Source organism: Rhinatrema bivittatum, chromosome 5, assembly GCF_901001135.1.
Source record: "Rhinatrema bivittatum chromosome 5, aRhiBiv1.1, whole genome shotgun sequence".
Lineage (NCBI taxonomy): Eukaryota > Metazoa > Chordata > Amphibia > Gymnophiona > Rhinatrematidae > Rhinatrema > Rhinatrema bivittatum.
Genome location: NC_042619.1, coordinates 244,038,763 through 244,059,391, shown reverse-complemented (window position 1 = coordinate 244,059,391; position 20,629 = coordinate 244,038,763). Strand labels below are relative to the sequence as shown.

General features: G+C 43.2%; 1 protein-coding gene across 2 annotated transcripts in view; it reads right to left on the bottom strand.

The window, feature by feature from the left end:
- LOC115092615 (acetylserotonin O-methyltransferase-like) overlaps window positions 1–12,894 on the bottom strand; it is a 103,492-nt gene extending 90,598 nt beyond the window's left edge. Inside the window, exons 1-2 of one of the 2 annotated variants that reach the window (XM_029603652.1) lie at window positions 12,811–12,894; window positions 11,947–12,121 (exon numbers count right to left, since the gene is read on the bottom strand). In XM_029603652.1, coding sequence (XP_029459512.1) covers window positions 11,947–12,121; window positions 12,811–12,882 — 247 coding nt within the window. In that variant the 5' untranslated portion in view covers window positions 12,883–12,894. Of the gene's footprint in view, window positions 1–11,946; window positions 12,122–12,810 lie in introns of those variants that run through there. The other variant, XM_029603653.1, reaches the window with a different exon arrangement.
- Between the last annotated feature and the right edge of the window lie 7,735 nt (window positions 12,895–20,629).

Here is a 20,629-nt window from a genome sequence, read left to right as displayed (position 1 = left end):
TTATTTTTAACTTTTATATACCGATGTTCCTGTATAGTATACATATCGCACCGGTTTACATAGAACTGAACTGTCGCAGTGGGGCGGATACAATGAACAAGTGGTACAATAAACATGAGAAAACAATGAACATGTGGTACAGTATAGATATACTGTAATATAATAAAAACAAAGGGCTATACATGATGACATTTCAAAATGATCTTTAGGAGAAAGCCGTAATAATGGGAGCAACTGATAGATAACAGGTAGAGCTAACTTAGCTAGTGGGCAAGTTAAAAGGGAAGAAATCAAACAGAAATGCAATAAGAACGTATAGCTTAGAGGTTCATGGAGGGACTGAGAGAGACTACTAGCAGCGTATTGATCAGCAGCAAGGTTAAGGAATTAATGTAGTCTCTGGCTCCCGGTGTAGTTAAAGAACTGGGAGATATATGGAGAGCAGGTATAGTTAAGAGGGTTTAGAGTCGAAGAACTAGTCTATAGTTGGGCATGACCAGTTGGGCATGATCTAGTGGTGTGGGTAGGGCACAGGTTCCAATGGAACATCCAGAATGTGCAAGATATTCAATATGTCCATATATGGATTGGGCTCCTTACATACATGAACATTCAAAGATTTTCCCATCTTTTCCAAGAACTTTGAATATGTCAGATCCTCAGGTGGAAAGGTGTGCTCTGGTACTTGATAAGGGCCTTATCAGTACTTGATAAGGGCCTTTCCAACAAGGTCTCAGGCAGTCTTTATGCTCGAATACCTTGAAATAGACAAAATCTCCAAGCTGTACATCTGGTGTTTCTGTATTTGGTGGCTCTTTGAGGACAGGAGTAATCTGCTGATGAATTTTCTTTGTTTGATGATTCAACTGTGATATAAATTGTAGAATTAGTTCATCTTATGTAAAATTCAAATCTACTGGAGGTTTAGGCATAGTGGGTACAGGGAGAGGTCTGCCAAATAGAAACTCATGTGGAGTTAGTCCATGCTTACGGTTTGACATAATTCTCATACTCATTAAAGGTAAAGGTAAAGCATCACTAAAGGTAAAAGAAGTCTCATTGCATATCTTAGGGGGTCATTTATCAAAATGCACTAAGGCATTTTTGCATGTGTTAAGGGCTTATTGCATGCGAAAAGCCCCGTTAATGCATGCGATAGCATCATATCATATGGTGCGATGCAAATCCAAAAAAGAGGAGGAGTTAGTTGGGTTTACAAAGTTCTATTGCATGGACTTCTGAAAGGCCTGTTTTTGTAGGTTTGAAGTGAGAGAGAGAGAGAGAGAGAGAGAACCTAGCCATAATGCCCTCTCCTTAGATAGGTATTTATATCCCTAAGGGAGGCCCACCTCTCTCGCTCTCTCTCATCTGAGCTCCCTGGCACCATTAAAGATGGTCACCCAGTGGTTGTATGCATGAAATACAGGTCTGGCACATATCACAAAATGTTATTGCAATAACCTAGCTCTTTGTATTAGCACAAATTACAATAAACTGTCCATTAGCATGAAACACACCCCTTTTGCTATCACATGTGATACTTATCACATTTTGATAAATCCAGGCCTTAGTCACTTTTTTTTTAAAGTGATTTATTCAATCAGTTAAGCCAAATGCTTACAGTCTGTACAGGCAATGCAAATGTAGTTTAATCCCTAGTGCTTTACCCAATTCTTGCATTACCTTTCTGTCAATATGAGGACCTCTCATTTTCAATGACTTCTGGAATTCCAAATCAAGTTATATAAGCTCTTTTAACAGTTTTCTTGCAACAGTCTCTCCATCAGTCTTAGCTGTAGGAAATGCCTGGATCCAACCACTAAATAAGCACGCTACCATGAGGATATATGTCTATTGTAACACTTGTTTCATTACAACAAAATCCATTTGCAATCTCACTAATGGACCCCAAAGAGCAAGATACAACTCACAACCCTTTCCCTATATTATGGATTGTGCAAGCAGAACACCTTTTAATCATATTTTGCACTAGGCCGAAATTTAGAAGCCCACCTGGCTTGCTAGAATGGGAATGAGCATGTACTACCTGTAGAAAAGAAAGGTAACAAGTTAGAAGGGACAACAGGCAATCTATTTGGGCCCTTCATAAACCATCAGGTGCTTTGGTGCATCCTTGTTTCATATAAATACCATAAATAAAGGAATAATTTTTTAATTATAATTTTGTAAAAATACAATGAATAATTTACATTACAAAATACAAAATATTGCATGTGTATAGATGACTAATCATACATACTATATTACTCTCAAAATATTTCATCTAAAAACACAGTTTGAAACAATCACAAATCACCATTCATCCAATTTTCTTAAACATACATACTCCTCATACATAAAAAGTCACACAATGTGACTCTTGTGAAAACAATTCACTCCTATAGAGTTTCAAATGTGAATATTTGTATAAACAATGCACTCCTATTAAATTTCAAATATTAAATGCCTTATAGCTAAAAAGGGGCCAATACTCTCCATCAAATGCCTTATAATCAGAAAGGGACAAATACACTCCACACCCCGACAATGGGCCCAGCTGTTTCACCTGTTAGGTTTCTTCAGGGGGATCAACTTCATATTTTATTCTTCTGTTGAATGTAATTATATATCTATCATGGGTTTATAGAGTGAATATCACTACCAAGCATTTGATCAAAGAATCACTTGCTAGAATAAATCCTCAATGCTCAAAAGTATGGAGAAAATTGAATGAATATCCATGCTCTTTTAACTTTTTACCAGACTTTTATCATGGGTTACAAAAAGTGTTTCAATATCAAGAGTTCCTGGAAGGGAGGGGCTGTAGTAAACACGGTTAAGCTGCAGTATATAGAGATACAGACATGTACCCACTGCTGGGGAGAGAACAATAAGAACGTCGTCAATGCAACTTGCTTCTATGCAACAAATCCCTGAAGACCTCATTCATCATGTATTGAAACACTGCGGGGGTGTGGCAAATGCCAAAGGTATGACCAAGTATTCAAAATGCACTCATGAAGAAGGAGAGTAGGAAAAATATGCAGTCCAAAGACTTAAATAAAGTTTTTCAAACAAGAAATCTTTCTTGCTTTTATTATTTTTATAAGCGGCTACTCCAAAAGCTCAGTACAGTGTACCATGGTTGTCAATCAGGTCCCCTGACACTGACCGTGTTTCGCTCAGAGCTGCATCGGGAGGGACTAACTCAGTGTATAATTTCAACCACTGAAAATAAAAACAAAAGTTTTTTACATAAGAAATAACATAGGACTGTAAAGTAAGGGCTAGATAACAATTAGTGCCGGGACACATACATTAAGAATAGTCCAGTTTTGGGTCAATGGAGAGCGAGTACTAGCAGAGACGCTGATTTAAAGAGCTATGTTTTGGCGCAAAAACACAGCGCCAGTGAAAACGCACCAACACAGATTTCAGCAGCCAATCAAAAGACATACAGAGAACATCCAGAAAACAGTGAAATAAAACAAAATCATTCTGTTTCATTGTTGAGTCCCTTTGGAAATAAACAATCCAATTTGAATATCCATTTCTGTCCCCTGTGTATCAAAATTTCCGCAAAATTACCACCCCGTGTTGGGGGAGGAATGACATCAATAACAAGAAACTTTAGGTCAGATTCTGTATGTGCGTGAGAAGTCCAATGGGGAACCAATGGTGCTGTTTCTCGACCGGTCCGAATGTTGGACCAATGTTCAATGATTCTAGTACGTGCTGGCTTAGAAGGTTTGCCCACATACAATTTGGGGCAGGGACAGATGATCACATAGATGACACCTCACGAAGCACAAGTTGTAGAAAAATTTAAATTGCAAAAAAACTGAGAAGTGGGATGTTGAAATGTGGTACTGGAACGAGCGTGTGGCAACACTAAACAATGTCCACAAGGCAAAAAGCCAGAGTGGATGGAGAAGTTTAAAGGACTAATATCAGCAAATTGGGACTGTACTAATATATCCCTAAGATTATGACCTCGAAAAGTAAATCGCAAAGGGAAATTCAAGCATTTGTGTAGTGCCAAAATGGACCAATGATGATTAATAATGGTTGTGAGATCGCGGGTGTGGATAGAAAAAGGTAAAATGCAATGTATGCAACCTTCAGAAAACTGAGTTTGAGGATACGTGCTTTTCCACGTATTCCTTCTTTTTACACACTTTCAAAAATACATAAGTCTCTATAGGATCCCCCTGGCCGACCCATACTATAAGGAATAGGTTCAGTGTTAGAGTCACTTTCACAGTTCGTAGACCTATCTATACAACATTTTGTATCTTTAAGTCGTTCGTATGTTAAGGAATCTAATCATCTCATCACTCTTCTTCATGATTCTCCTACTTCTCCAACTCCTGTTTTTTGATTACTTTAGACATAATATCACTTTACTCTAATATCCCACAAGATGAAGCCCTTGTTTTGATTGAAGAGATCTTGAACCAACGTCCAACTCCTACTCGTATTTCTACTGCATTTTTGTTAACACTTAAACAATTGGCTTTGACTAGAAATTATTTTCAATTCGAATCTACTATTTACCACAGGTTAAAGGTACCGCCATGGGGGCTCCCATGGCGCCCAGCCTTGCGTGCCTTTATATTAATAAGTTTGAAGAATTTTTTCTTTATCCCTTGCCTTGGGCATCTTTCATTTACCTTTGGAAGCACTATATTGATAACGTTCTTTTGATTTGGACGAGCACTAAGAACATAAGAACATAACATGCCTATACTGGGTCAGACCAAGGGTCCATCAAGCCCAGCATTCTGTTTCCAACAGTGGCCAATCCAGGCCATTAGTACCTGGCAAGTACCCAAAAACTAATTCTATTCCATGATATGGTTGCTAGTAATAGCAGTGGCTATTTTCTAAGTCAACTTAATAGCAGGTAATGGACTTCTCCTCCAAGAACTTATCCAATCCTTTTTTAAACACAGCTACACTAACTGTTCTAACCACATCATCTGGCAACAGATTCCAGAGTTTGTGCGTTGAGTGAAGAAGAACTTTCTCCGATTAGTTTTAAATGTGCCACATGCTAACTGATTTACAGTTTTACATGTTTTTTGATTGGCTTAACTCATGCAATAAACAGCTACAGTTTAATTTTTGCATTAGTTCTCATACTGTAGAATTTTTGGACATTACGATTTCTTTGTCATCTGGTATTTTTTCTATGTCTATTTTCAAAAAACCTACAGACCACAATATATTGTTAAAATTTGACAGCCACCACCCTTCCCATTTAAGAAGCAATATACCAGTAGGGCAACTCTTAAGGCTTTGGTGTCTTTGTTCATCTAGATCTGAGTTTGTAAACCAAACTAAGCAGATGATCCTATGGTTTCAAGAAAGAGGGTACCCCTGTCAAGTTTTACAAAGGGCTTTTCAACCTGTACATTTTGCTAACTACAAATTTTTGTTTATTCCTCAAACTCGGTCCTCTGAAGGTTACATAATTTGCATCTTACCTTTTTCTACCCACACCCACGATCTCACAACCATTATTAAATGTCATTGGTCCATTTTGGCACTACACAAATGCTTGAATTTCCCTTTGCGATTTACATTTCGTCGAGGTCATAATCTTAAAGATATATTAGTATATTCCCAACTTGCTGATATTAGTCCTTTAAACTCCCCCATCCACTCTGAATTTTTGCCTTGTGGACATTGTTCGGTATGTCCACATGCTCTTTCCAGTAGCACATTTCAACATCCCATTTCTCAGTTTTTTTGCAATTTAAATTTTTCTACAACTTGTGCATCGCGAGGTATCATCTATGTGATCATCTGTCCCTGCTCCAAATTGTATGTAGGCAAAACTTCTAGGCCACTACGTACTAGAATCATTGAACAACGGTCCAAAATTTGGACTGGTCGAGAAACAGCACCATTGGTTCCCCTTTGGACTTCTCACGCACATACAGAATCTGACCTAAAGTTTCTTGTTATTGATGTCATTCCTCCCCTAACACGGGGTGATAATTTTGTAGAAATTTTGATATGCAGGGAACCAAAATGGATATTCAATTTGGATTGTTTATTTCCAAAGGGACTCAACAATGAAATAGTTTGTATTACTCTGCTCTATCATGTATGTAAATTTTTAGTATATCAAGTATGTAAACCTTGTTTTATTGTGTATGTAAATTTGTAAACCGCTTAGACGGACACGTAAGTGATCCCATGTGCGGTATATAAGAAACTTTTAAATAAATAAATAAATAAATAGAATGATTTAGTTTTATTTGACTGTATTCTGGATGTTCTCTGGATGACTTTTGATTGGCTGCTGTAATCTGTGTTGGTGTGTTTTCATTGGCGCTGTGTTTTCACGCCAAAACATAGCTTTTTAAATCAGCTTCTCTGCTACTACTGCTCGCAGTACTGGACTGGACTATTCTTAAGGCAGTGGTTCTCAACCCTGTCCTGGAGACCCCCCCAGCCAGTCGGTTTTCAGGATATCCACAATGAATATGCATGAGAGAAAATTTGCATACACTGCCTCCATAACATGCAAATTTTCTCTCCTGCATATTCATTGTGGATATCCTGAAAATCCGACTGGCTGGGGGGGTCCCCAGGACAGGGTTGAGAACCACTGTCTTAAGGTATGTGTCCCGGTGCTAATTGTTATCTAGCCCTTACTTTACAATCCTATGTTATTTCTTATATAAAAAACTTTTGTTTTTATTTTCAGTGGTTGAAATTATACACTGAGTTAGTCCCTCCTGACGCAGCTCTGAGCGAAACATGGTCCGTGTTGGGAGACTTGATTGACAACCATGTTCATTGTACTGAGCTTTTGGAGTAGCCCTTATAAAAACAATAAAAGCAAGAAAGACTTCTTGTTTGAAAAACTTTGTTTAGGTGTTTGGACAGCATACTTTTCCTACTTTCCTTCTTTGTGTGCGGATTACTATTGGAGAATAGAACTTCTCTTATTTTCATTGTTCAGGTATTCATAATGGCCATCTCTGGTGTTGAACGTGGTCTTACACTCATCCTCGGGTTGGATTCGGACCAGGTTGTAAACCCCCCAGCAGATCCAACTTAGTAAAGATCTTAGCTCCTGCAGTCTATCCAGGAGCTCTGGGATAAGAGGCAGTAGGTACCGATCTTTTTTAGTAATGGCATTTAGACCCTGATAGTCGATGCAGGGTCTTAGAGTGCTGTCATTCTTGGCCACAAAGAAGAACCCGGCTCCTGCTGGGGAAGTGGATGGTCAGGTGAAGTCTCTCTCTAAATTCTCCTGAATGTAATGTGACATGACCTTGGTTTCTGGGAGAGACAGTGGGTACACCTGGCCCGAGGTGGCGTGGTACCCAGTAAGAGGTCAATAGCCCATCGAACGGTCAGTGCTCCAGAAGGATCTCCGCTCTCTTCTTTGAGATGTCCTTGAAGTCGGCAGACCTAAGAAAGTGGTCACCAGAGGGATCGTGGGCCATTGAACTGGGAGGATACAGGCAGATTGGCAATGGGACACCTTAGAGGTGATCTGTGTACAATTCTGGTACCGCATCTCAAAAAGGATATAATTGCGATGGAGAAGGTACAGAGAAGGGCTACCAAAATGATAAGGGGAATGGAACAGCTCCCCTATGAGGAAAGACTAAAGAGGTTAGGACTTTTCAGCTTGGAGAAGAGACAGCTGAGGGGGGATATGATAGAGGTGTTTAAAATCATGAGAGGTCTAGAACGGGTAGATGTGAATCAGTTATTTACTCTTTCGGATAATAGAAAGACTAGGGAGCACTCCATGAAGTTAGCATGTGGCACATTTAAAACTAATTGGATAAAGTTCTTTTTTATTCAATGCTCAATTAAACTCTGGAATTTGTTGCCAGAGGATGTGGTTAGTGCAGTTAGTATAGCTGTGTTTAAAAAAGGATTGGATAAGTTCTTGGAGGAGAAGTCCATTACCTGCTATTAACTAAGTTGACTTAGAAAATAGCCACTGCTATTACTAGCAACGGTAACATGGAATAGACTTAGTTTTTGGGTACTTGCCAGGTTCTTATGGCCTGGATTGGCCACTGTTGGAAACAGGATGCTGGGCTTGATGGACCCTTGGTCCGACCCAGTATGGCATGTTCTTATGTACTTATGCAGTGTTCCCCAATCAACATTGGGGGAGTGTAGCTGGAGCCAAGGCAGCCCCAACACAATAGGGTGCACAGATTTTCCTATACACGAAAACTGATGAGCTCCTGATGCAAGATGCCAGTCTGTCGACACAACGGTGTAGTGTCGTGAGTGATCCGGCCTGGCAGAGAATCTCCATGGATTAAAGAGATGATAAGAGGAGGAATCCAGGGTGATGCAGGCAGGGCTAGCTGCAAAACCAAATCCTTCAGGATGAAATTTCCCCTGGCGCCGGAGTAAATGAATGCCAAGGTAGTGAAGATGCGGTGAGGCAGGACAATGGATATGGGGACTGTGCATTGGGGAGCTGAGGTGAAGCAGCCTAGGGTCATCTCCCCACTGACTCCTAGGTTAGGTAGTTTCCCTTCCTCTCTGGGCATTGCACCAATAGGTGGCCCTTCACGGCACAGTAAAGGCAAAGGCCCAGCATGTGTCTCCGCTGTCTGTCTTCAGGCGTAAGCTGGGTTCGTTCCACTTGCATGAGCTCTTTCGGAATGAGAGGGTCTGGTCTCCGCAGGAGGGCTAGGTGCCAATGGATGTGAGAAGGAAGGCTCAAGGGCTACTAGTCGGCAAGAAACTCGGGTCTCCCGAAGACGTTGTTGTAGGCAGTGATCAATTCTGCCTGCTAGGTCAATCAAAGAATCCAAACCTTTGGGGAGCTCCCATGCCGCCAACTCATTTTTTATTCTTGGAAAGAAGCCCTCCAGGAGAATGCTTTGGAGCCTATCCTCCTGCCAACCCAGTTCAGTTGCAAAAGTGTGGAATTCAATAGCATATTCCGCTAGAGCCCTTGAGCCCTGTCGAAGGTGAAGTAAGTCGGAGCCTGCGGTGGTTTGGCGACCTGGTTCGTTGAAGACCTGCTTGAAAGTCTGTATGAAGCATTGTAAATCCTGCAGCAAGGGGTCTTCTTGTTCCCACAGGGGGACACCCAGGCCAAGGCCTTCCCATCCAGCAGGGAGAGGATAGACGTGGTCTTGACTGCATCACTGGGGAACTGAGCTGGCTGGAGCTGAAAATACATAAAGCATTGATTGAGGAAGCCTCTACACTGCTTTGGATCTCTGGCATAGTGAGGCAGAGCCGGCAAGCAGAGAGTCGTGGTTGCAGCCAATGGTGCAAGTGGTACCAGGGAAGCAGAACCGACAGAGACCTGGGGGTTGAGGCATCTAATCGAGTTTCTATGCACTCCACGGTACTAGCCAATATCTCCAAGCATTGCTGCTGCTGCTGTATTTTTTGAACTAGGCCTGGAATGGCTTGTAATCAAGGGAGGTCCGCCAGGTCCATGGCCTCAGCAAACTGTTACGCGGAGTGGTGAACCCTTGAGCCAAGACGAGGTTGGTGCCACCTAAAGGAGAGGGTCCCCTATAGGTCCTTGTCAGGAGGAGGACGTGGGTGATGGAGACCCAACTGGACCTTTACCTATACCAGCCCTTGTTCCCCGTAGGTTGAGCTCTTGGGTGCTAGGGCCGGCAGGACTTAGGTGCGGGTCTCCAGACGAAGACAATCTTCGAAGGCAGAAGCGAAGTCAGACATACCTGAGGTGGGGGCCGGCAGCTAGCAAGAAGAGACGATGAGTGGGCAAGTGTTCAGGACAGGCAGCAGACAGCGCAGAATCCAGGGATGAGCCGAGTCAAGAACCAGAAGAGCAAACTGAGTGGACGAGGAACCGGCACAGTAACCGGAGTGGGAGAAAGATCATGGAAACAGGAATACACGGAGCAGGAGCAGGAACATACGGAGCAACCAGCAGCCCTGAAGCAGAGTGGGATCTGTTGCCAGAGACCGCAACATTTATATTCCGTCTTTTGGCACTTCAAAGTGTACATCAAAGTGGATTATATTCAGGAACTATAGGTATTTCCCTATCCCCACAGGGCTTACAATCTAATTTTGTACCTGAGGCAACAGAAGGTAAAATGACTTGCCACGGTTACAAGGAATCACAGCAGGATTTGAATCCTGGTTTCCCTGGGTTGTAGCCCGCTGCTTTAACCACTAGGCAACTCCTCCACCCTTACACATCTGAGCATGCTGCCATCCAGAATATGTTTCATTGATGCATGTTAAAATGCAATTATGTATTTTTTAAATTGCCTAGAATGTGAATTGATTATTTATTCTTTCAGATAACAGAAAGACTAGGGGGCACTCCATGAAGTTAGCAAGTAGTACATTTAAAACAAATCAGAGAAAATTCTTTTTCACTCAATGCACAATTAAGCTCTGGATTCATTGCCAGAGGATGTGGTTAGGGCAGGTAGTGTAGCTAGGTTTAATTAAGGTTTGGATAAGTTCCATTAACTGCTATTTATTAATCAAGTTGACTTAGGTAATATCCACTGTTATTATAGGCATTAGTAGCATGGGATTTATTTAATGTTTTGGTACTTTCCAGATACTTGTAATCTGGATTGGCCACTGTTGGAAACAGGATGCTTGACTTGATGGACCCTCAGTTTCACCCAGTTTGGCAATTTCTTATTTTCAAGAAAAAATAAATGCTTCCACTCAATTTGCAATCTCTGTCTTCATAAATGCACACAAAGCTACAAAGTAACCCTTAAGACAGATTCATCCAGATCTATATTTTTTTAAACAATACTAATCTCTTACATACATGCAACACGTTTAAAGTGCCTAATATTAAGGTCAGCCTACTGGCTAAGTGGCATTAGAAATATCCAGGAGGCACCACTTCTTAGACATCACCTACTGCAGTACACCATTTGGCACACTTGAACTGACTGCCTGAAACATGTAGCTTGTAATCTGAGACAATATTAGGTAGATCTTAAAAGAATATGCAATCGCTTTCTTTTGTTCGCGCACCAGGCGCAAACAAAAGTACGCTGGATTTTATAAGATATGCGCGTAGCCACGCGTATCTTATAAAATCCTGGATCGGTGCGCGTAAGGCTGCCGATTTTGGGCAGCCTGCGCGCGCCAAGCCGCGCAGCCTGCCTCCATTCCCTCCGAGGCTGCTCCGAAATCGGAGCGGTTTCAGAGGGAACTTTCTTTTGCCCTCCCCTCACCTTCCCCTCCCTTCCCCTACCTAACCCACTCCCCCAGCCCTCTCTAAACCCCCCCCCCCTACCTTTATCCATGGATTGGCGCGCCAAGACCCGACCCGGGGGTGTTCCGGAGGGCGTGGCCACGCCCCCGGAACGCCCCCAGGCCGAAACCTCGCCCCCGGGCCCACCCCCCAAATGCCGCGTCATGCCCCCGAAACGCCGCGTCTTGTGGCCACGCCCACGACACGCCCCCTCCTGCCCCTTTTAAAAAACCCCGGGTCTTACGCGCTTCCCGGGGCTCTGCGCGCGCCAGCGGCCTATGCAAAATAGGCGCGCCGGCGCACGAGGGCCCTGCTCGCGTAAATCCGGCCGGATTTACGCGAGCAGGGCATTTAAAATCCGCTCCTATTTGTCTGATTGTTATTTTTAGTGCATCTATAAATTAATTATTACATCAAACATTAGCTGAAATCTATTTTTGGTGTGGCTTAATTCTAATACTACAGCTCACAAAGTCATAGTTAATTCTTTTCCTTTTGCTATTATTTTTTCAAGCATGCTAGTAAGTGATCATTTCTTCACATCATGCAAGATTAGGCTTTGTTGAACTGAGCTTTCCTGATGCAGTTTAATTATTATTTTTAACACAAAAATATGATTTAAGAATAAAAAGAGAGGCAGGAATGCCATGAAACTCATATTCAGAGAAAACAAATTAGTACAGTAGGAAACTTTGCAAAGAATGACCTAGATCCTTATACATTACCTTCTTCATTTTTCAGTTCGGCCTCCAGTAATTTCAGGCCCACACAGGCACTAAGTAATCTCTCCATTCCATCAACACTGCTGCCCAAATGCTGAGCAATGACAGCTGAAGAAAGAGGCACCTCCGACTCCAGTAACAGATCAAACACTCCCAGCTCACAGGCGGTAAACATAGTCTAGAAGAGGAAACCATGCAGGGCAATGATAGCATATGAACACTTTCCACAGTATCCAGGAAATGTTTATTCACTGCAGTTGTTTCAATTGGCCCCACAGTCTTGCTCATGTATTTTTTTAAATCATTTTTCCCTTTCAGCATGGGAAGAGTTAACCCAAAAAATCTGCCCAAAATCATGTAGCCTTTCCCAGAGTAACATTCTTTGGCTCTTGATTGTCTAGATCTATCCTACTTCTTTTTTATGCAGTATATATAAATAAGGTATAACAGCACCTCTAACACCCACTCTTCAAGTCTTCACAATTCCTCAGCCATGTAATGGCCAAATATCTGCTTCCATTTGCAGCTCAATGCTCTACTGTTATGATAAGTTTTCCTATCTTAATTTATTAACATTGTACTAGACTTCTAAGACACTGTAAAAAAGATGATTTAGGTAACTCATTCTAGTTTTAGTCTTTTCTTCAGTCTTAATAATTGTTGAGTTACTCTCCATCACTATATTCTAGCTGCAACCAGACAGTTACTTCCATTTCCCCATCTAATTACACCAGTTCATCCTCTAAGAACCTTGAAGATTAACAAGCATTAGTGAAGAATTATTTTAACCAATCTTCATTTCTGTTGTTCAAAATAATATCACTAAAATAATCACAGATGCATGCATCACATGCTTGCTATTCTTACTTTAGAAACTAGAAAACCATCCCTGTACTCAAATAGTTTCTTGGGATAATCAAGATCTTCGGAGGAGCTCATGATGCTGTGACAGTCTGCCAAAAATCTGATTTCATTACTCATATAAGCTGTTTTTATAACCTTAACTAACCCTGCACCTACAACATAATCCAAAGTGTTTGTATGTGAAAATACCTAGTGAGGTCAATGTTTAAAGTCATTTTAATGGATAACTGACAAGTTATCCATCTAACTCACGTTATCTTTTTAACATTTGAACTACTGCCAGGACATTTTCTCCTGGTGCAAACCTTTAAAGGCTTGCACAATCAGTGAGCATGATCACAGCATCTTCTAATTTTGTGAATTTATGATGAGTTTAGATTTCTGAAAATTTTAACCCCCACCCCTTTCAGTTTTTGTTCTATATGTCATATATCCTAGAACCTCTGCTGGCACAATTTTGTGCCGTAGAATGTCTCCCATTCTAAATATCCTGATTTATCGGTAAAAGTGTCAGAAAAGCCGGCCGTGATTCGCCACAGTCGGGCCTTCCTACCTGCTCCAGCGGGTCTGGAGGATCTATTTTTGGCCCGGACGTCATCTGCGCCATTCGCTGAGGGCTGCGGGCCGATCGCACAGCTCAGATCACTGTTGCAGGAACGTTGGTGCACGCCCCCCTCCGGGACGTGCGCACGCAGACCAATGACATCATTAACGTCTTAAAGAGGCAGTAACAGGCTCGAAGCATAGAATTTACATTAGAAGCTTGAACCTTATTTAAAAGTGCAACCGTCAGCTGTTTTTTTGTCATGTCAACAGTTGATGGTGAGTGAAGTCTGCCAGTCTGTTCCAGCTACAGATTTTCTTAGTTCCAGCTTGTTCCTGCTTCAGCTTCAACTTGGTCCAGCTTGTTCCTGCCTCAGCTTCAGCTTGTTCCAGCTTGTTCCTGCTTCAGCGTCAGCTTGGTCCAGCTTATTCCAGCTTCGTCCTGTTCCAGCTTTGTCCTGATCCAGCTTCAGTCAGATCCTGATCCAGCCTGTTCCAGATCCAGTGTTTACTCCGCCTTCTGTGGACAAATTATCAGAGGCTCAAACTTTGAGACAGCTTCATAATGTCATGGAGAAAGGGTCCACGATCTCAAACGTTTGCCAGGAGAATGGACTCGGCAGATTTGAGTGGTCTTCAGGCCATTCCTGATTTGGCCCAACACCTTCAGCAGCAACAGATATGGATGTCCTGGTTGCAAACGTAGAGCGCTTGGTGAACCTTTTAGACTCCACTCCCATGCCGACGGCTCCAACAACACCTCCAGTGGCTTCACTCTCTCAAGTTGCTCCAATTCATCTGCCAGTACCTCCAAGGTACGCCGGAGATCCTAAGCAGTGTCGTGGGTTTTTAAACCACTGCTTTATGCACTTTTCATTACAATCTGCTCAATTTCCCATGGATCAGGTTAAGATCACTTTCATCTTGTCCTTGTTAGATGGGAAGGCTCTTGCGTGGGCCTCCCCCCTGTGGGAACATAGAGATTCTCTTCTTACGGGTCTGACTTCCTTCATACAAAATTTCAGACAAGTTTTCAATGAACCGGGTTGACAATCTACAGCGTCCTCGGATCTTTTGCATCTTCGACAGGGTTCCCGACGTTTAATGCATTATGCAGTGGAATTTCGTACTTTGGCTTCTGAGCTTGGCTGCCATGATAACAGTTTATGCAGCATTTTCTTACAGGTATTATCATCAAGAATAAAAGATGAACTTGCTGCCCGAGAACTACCTTCGGAGCTTGAATCTCTTATTGATTTGGTGGGACAAATTGATCGTCGTATCCAGCAACGCCTCTGGGAGGTTAAACCAATTCGCAAACCAGTTCTTCTAGCACCGGCTTTCTCTCGACCAAGAGTCGCACCTTCTTGCACTGAATTAGTCTCTAACCGTACAGAAGAATCTAGGCAGCTGGGATGTAGTCGGCTTATGCCAGAAGAGAGACAATGTCGTTGTTCCCAAGGTCTATGCCTTTACTGCGGAGGCAAAGGTCATATTTTGGTCAATTGTCCCGAGAGGCCGGAAAACTCTCGAGCCTAGGAGTCACTGGGGAGATGACCCTAGGCTGCACTAATCCTGCTCCCCAGTGCACAGTTCTAGTGACTCTTTTTCATCAAGAAGATTCGTTTACTACACAAGCTTTTATAGACTCTGGGGCTGGTGGAAATTTCATCTTGGCTAGCCTTGTTAAGCAAGTAGGACTTTCAGTCATTCCCAAGACGCCTCCACTCCTTATTTCCTCCATCCAAGGGGAATCGTTATTTGGCCAAGTAACTCATGTTACCAACCCCGTGAGATTTCGAACTGGGATTTTGCATGAATAAATTTCTTTCTTTTTATTAGAAAAGGTCAATCATCCAATTGTCTTGGGCCTTCCTTGGCTTCAAAAACATTCACCACATATTGATTGGGAGACATTACAATTAGCGGCTTGGGGTCCAGCCTGTCATACATCTTGCCTTCATAATGTACCTCAACCATTGTTTGTGCTTGCTATGACTTTTACTGGTCTACCTTCTCAATATGAAGATTTCATGGATATTTTCTCGAAAGAAAAGGTGGAAACTCTTCCCGAGCACTGACCGTTCGATTGTGCTATTAATCTCCTTCCAGGTAGCACTCCACCTAGAGGACGTGTACACCCATTATCTTTACCTGAAACTCAAGCTATGTCACACTATATTCAAGAAAATCTTCAATGTGGGTTGGTTGGTTGGTTGGTTTATTTATTTATTTATTTATTTATTTATTTAAAGCTTTTATATACCGGTATTAGTAGTTACATCATATCGGTTTACATCAGAACTGAAGGTGGAAATTACATCAAACAGGGACCGGGAATGGGACTACAGAATTTGTTCTTCCAACTCACCGGCAGGAGCCAGATTTTTCTTTGTGGCAAAAAAAGATGGGACATTAAGACCTTGTATAGATTATAGAGGTCTTAATTCCATTACACTGAAAGATAGATATCCACTTCCGCTCATTCCAGAGTTATTGGATCGTCTCCAAGGAGCTAAAATCTTTACTAAACTTGATCTCAGAGGAGCATACAATCTAGTGCAAATTAGATCCGGAGATGAGTGGAAGACTGCATTTAACACACGTGATGGACATTACGAATACTTGGTGATGCCTTTTGGACTGTGTAATGCCCCAGCAGCCTTCCAAAACCTAATGAATGAAATATTTTGAGATCTCCTTAATACTGGTGTGATCGTGTACCTCGATGATGTACTTATCTATTCCAAGGATCTAAGGACTCATCGTACTGCAGTTAGACAAGTTCTACAGCATCTGTGGACGCACCACTTCTATGCAAAATTTGAAAAGTGCTTGTTTGAGCAAACCTCATTACCGTTTTTGGGATTTATAGTTTCTACTGAAGGTTTCTGCATGGATCCAGATAAAGTGGCTTGTATTCGAGACTGGCCCAACCACAAGGACTTCAAGATCTTCAACGGTTCCTTGGATTTGCCAATTTTTACAGAAACTTTATTCCTAATTACTCTCATTGTGTGGCTCCTCTCACAGCTTTAACCAAGAAGGAAGCTGCTGCACAGAACTGGTCATCTGAGGCAAAGGAAGCCTTTAAAAATTTAAAGCAAGCATTTCTTCAAAAACCTTGTCTTAGGCATCCAGATCCAACATGACCCTTTGTGGTTGAGGTAGATACTTCTGATGTCACTGTAGGAGCAGTTCTCGGCCAACATTCTAATACTGGAACGCTTTTACCTTGCTCCTATTTTTCTAGAAAGTTTTTACCGGCTGAGAAAAATTATGGTATTGGAGATAAAGAATTGTTGGCAGTCAAGATAGCATTGGAAGAATGGCGACAATGGCTTGAGGGGACGTTACATCCAATAACTATCTTCACAGACCATAAAAATTTAGAATTTCTCAGTAAGGCCCAATGTTTGAATCCTCGTCAAGCTCGGTGGGCTTTATTTTTTAGTCGTTTCAGTTTCACCTTACGATATCGACCAGCTACAAAAAAACATCAGGGCTGATGCACTATCAGGAGTATATGAAACAGATGATATTCTGATCTCTCTACAATATATTGTGGATCCAGCACGAATAATCTTTGCAGCAATGCAAACTGTGCCAGTAGGGAAGACTGTAGTTCCCCTTCATCTTAGACAAAAAGTGCTAGCCTGGGCTCATGATTCTCTAACAGCTGGACATCCTGGCAGACTACGCATTCTTAAATTATTAAGTCATTAATACTACTGGTGGCCAACCATAGAGAAAGACACACAATCCTATGTGGATTCTTGTCCAATTTGTGCACAGCAAAAACCTTTACTGGGGCGCCCTTGGGGGCTTTTGCAGACTTTGCCAATACCAAAAGCACCTTGGACTCATATATCTACAGATTTTATTGTGGAGTTGCCTCTATCTGTTGGTAATCAAGTGATTCGGGTGGTGGTAGATTTTCAAAGATGGCTCACTTCGTTCCTCTTCCTAAGTTACCCACAGCTGCAGAACTCTCACAATTATTCACACTACACATATTTTGCTTATGTTACATGCCCCGTGTTGTTTTCGAAATTGGCAGACTGCTAGGGAGTTAGCAATCTGTTGTATTTAGGAGAGTTGTGGGTGGATCCTTGGACCAGTGTTAGATGACCACGCCCCCGGGGGAGAAGATCCCGAGAGGGACCACTGGTTAGGCTCAGAGTATGGAGACAGACACACACTAGTTCTTTTATTAGACAGTATACTGAACCACCAGAGGTGGCAGCAGTGAGTTGAAATTCCCGGCTGGGCTGTAGTCCCTCAGATACTGGAACAGCGATCCCTGGAGGCTGAGCTGTAGAGAAACTGAAATATAGTGAGTAGGCAGGATATGCAGAGTTCATGTACTGAACCCGATGGTAACACTCACACAATGTCTCATAGAAGCCCAGGAGCTGGAAAGTATAGGCCTTCAAGGAGTGAGTACCTGGTTCCAGGGAAAGCTCTGAGAGAGCGATGGTAACTCACAGATGTAGTTGGCAGTGATGACTTCCAGGCAGAAGAGAGTACCAAGAGAGTCTGTGAACAAAGCACTCGAGGAGCGAGAAGCAGTTCCAGACTGTCACCTTATAAGCAAAGGAGAGAGTGAGGGCCTCGAGCAGCAGATACCCCTGGTAAGTCCAAGGAGGCAGAGTAGCTTAGTTAGAGTAACCCGAACCCTTGCTAACTCAATCTGTTAGCAAATTCTAAGACCTTATATATCCATCACGGGTGACGTCATCTTAGGGGGATGCCCCTGAGGTTTTCGCCATCGCTGGAACTTTAGTCAGGGCCGCGCTGCGCGCGCATCCCTAGGCCTCCAGGAAACATGGCGGGTTGCAACGTCTAGCCGGTCCAGGGACGCCGGAGGACTTCGGCAGAAGAACGCCACGGCAGCCAATCTTCCCGTGGGCGAAGAGGGAGGCGCCAAAGAGGTAAGGATGGTGGAGAGAGGGCGTCGGGAACCAACGGACACAACACCCCATTCGTGCCCGTCCCACGACGGGCCTGCTCACCTTCATGGTCCCACGGCAGGTCCCAGGTCGATCTCCCTAGCTGCAGCTGCTAGCACTTCCAGGCCCCAAGATCCCACGGCAGCGGTCGCCGGGACTTCTACTGTGCACCAGGCCTCACGCCGGAGCTCGGTATCTTCGGCGCTGTGGGCCACGCCCCTATGTGTACGAGCGCGGACTGCCCAGACTCTTGTAGGGCCAAGGGCAGGTCTTAGCTCCACGGCGTGCCCTGATTGAGAGTATGTTATAAGGAAGTCCCTGCCTGCACTTCCTTGCCTTGGCAATCGGGTCGGCTTATGCTAGATTGTCTCTGCGCCTGTATTTGTTCCTGTCATGTTCCAAGTCTCATTCCAGGATCCTTCTGTTCCAGTTCTGTTCCTGCCTTGTTCCTGCTTCCTAGTTCCAGCCTCCTCCTGTTCCTGTTCATCTGTTCGTCTACCCAGGTAGTACCCCGGACAGCCTCTCTGGTACTGAACTTGGTTTGCTTCTTGACCTGCCTGCCTGCCTTGTGACTCCAGCCTGCTACTCAACTCGTCCGACTGCTACCTGCCTCCTGACCCAAGCCTGCTACTCGACTCATTTGCTATTCGACCCCCTCGTCAGCAACCCCATCATCCCATTAGTGAACCACATGAGACACCTAGGAGCTATTTTAGACACCCGAATGAATTTCAGAAAATTCATATAAACAACACGACAAAAGAATGCTTCTATAAGCTACATGTTCTAAAACAGCTCAGACCCCTCTTACACCATCATGACTACCGCTCAGTCCTCCAGGCCATACTGTTCTCAAAAATTGACTATTTATTTATTTATTTATTTTTGGTTTTTATATACCGGGAGTTCCTGTATACAATACATATCACTCCGGTTCACATTTAACAGAGATAACTATCCCCAGGGGGGGGCGGTTTACATGGAACATATCTAATATAATGAACGGATAAACTATTATAATGAACAGACTATTATGAAACATGGTAGGAACAACTTGGAACACAACTTAGAACACAACTTAGAACCCAACTTGGAAACATATAACTGAAGCAGTATAAATATTACATTATTGCTGTTATACAAGTATGAGTTGTTGATCTACTTGCTTTTAGCTCTCTGGGAAAGCTTGATGGAAGAGCCAAGTTTTGAGTTTCACCTTGAAGGTGGTATGGCACGGCTCAAGGCGGAGGTCCGGTGGTAGGGAGTTCCAGAGAGACGGGCCCGCAGTGGATAGAGCGCGTTTTCTCAGTGATGATTTTGCAGGTTGTGTAACCATTCTGTTCTGGTATGCCCTTCTGGTTGGTTTTTCAGCAGTGTGTAGTTGCAGCTGGAAGGTTAAGTTGAGTGGGGAGATGTTATGTAGGGCCTTGTGAATCATCATACTGGTTTTGAACTGAATTCTGTATTTGATGGGAAGCCAATGAAGATGCTGGAGGATCGGGGAGATATGGTCCCTTTTTTTGGCGTTGGTAAGGATCCTTGCTGTGGCATTCAGAACCATCTGGAGTGGTTTGGTGGTGTATGCTGGGAGGCCCTGCAGGGGCTACTGTAATGCTTTACTCCTCGGCCTTCCTGCCTCTACTACTAAACCATTACAGATGATCCATAACTCCGCAGCTCGGATCTTAACCAATTCAAGGCGAAGAGACCATATCACCCCTATCCTCAAAAACCTACACTGGCTTCCCATCAACTACAGAATCCTGTTTAAGACCTTGACCATTATCTACAAAACCATCTACCTTCAATCTTCACTCCAACTCAAAATTCCGCTCAACCCTCACTCCTCTGTGAGACCGATCAGATCGGCATATAAAGGATCACTTCACGAACACCCCAAGAAATCCTCACTTCACCCCTCCATTAGGAAACGTGCATTGTCCACTGCCGGACCCGCCCAATGGAATTGATTAGCACCAGAGCTCCGACAGGAACAATGCCCTTTCACCTTCCAAAAGAAATTGAAAACATGGCTTTTCAAACCTGCCTTCCCCTAACCAATTTCATAATCTCCTGTCAGACCTACTCTGTTCCTCTATAATCTCAGGAACTCTGGCTGCCCTCTTGCTCCAACCTATTATCAGGAAAGCCCCCCCGATAGATTTGCAGCCCCTCCCCCCTTCACACTCTCCCTTGGTCTTTTCCCCACCCACAGCCCACCCCTGCCCGGACCTCCAACCCGTCCCTTCCAACCCTTAACACCTCCAACGTTTTTACGTCATTCCCATATAGATTTACTCACCCCTGAAGAACTAAGTGACTGTTTG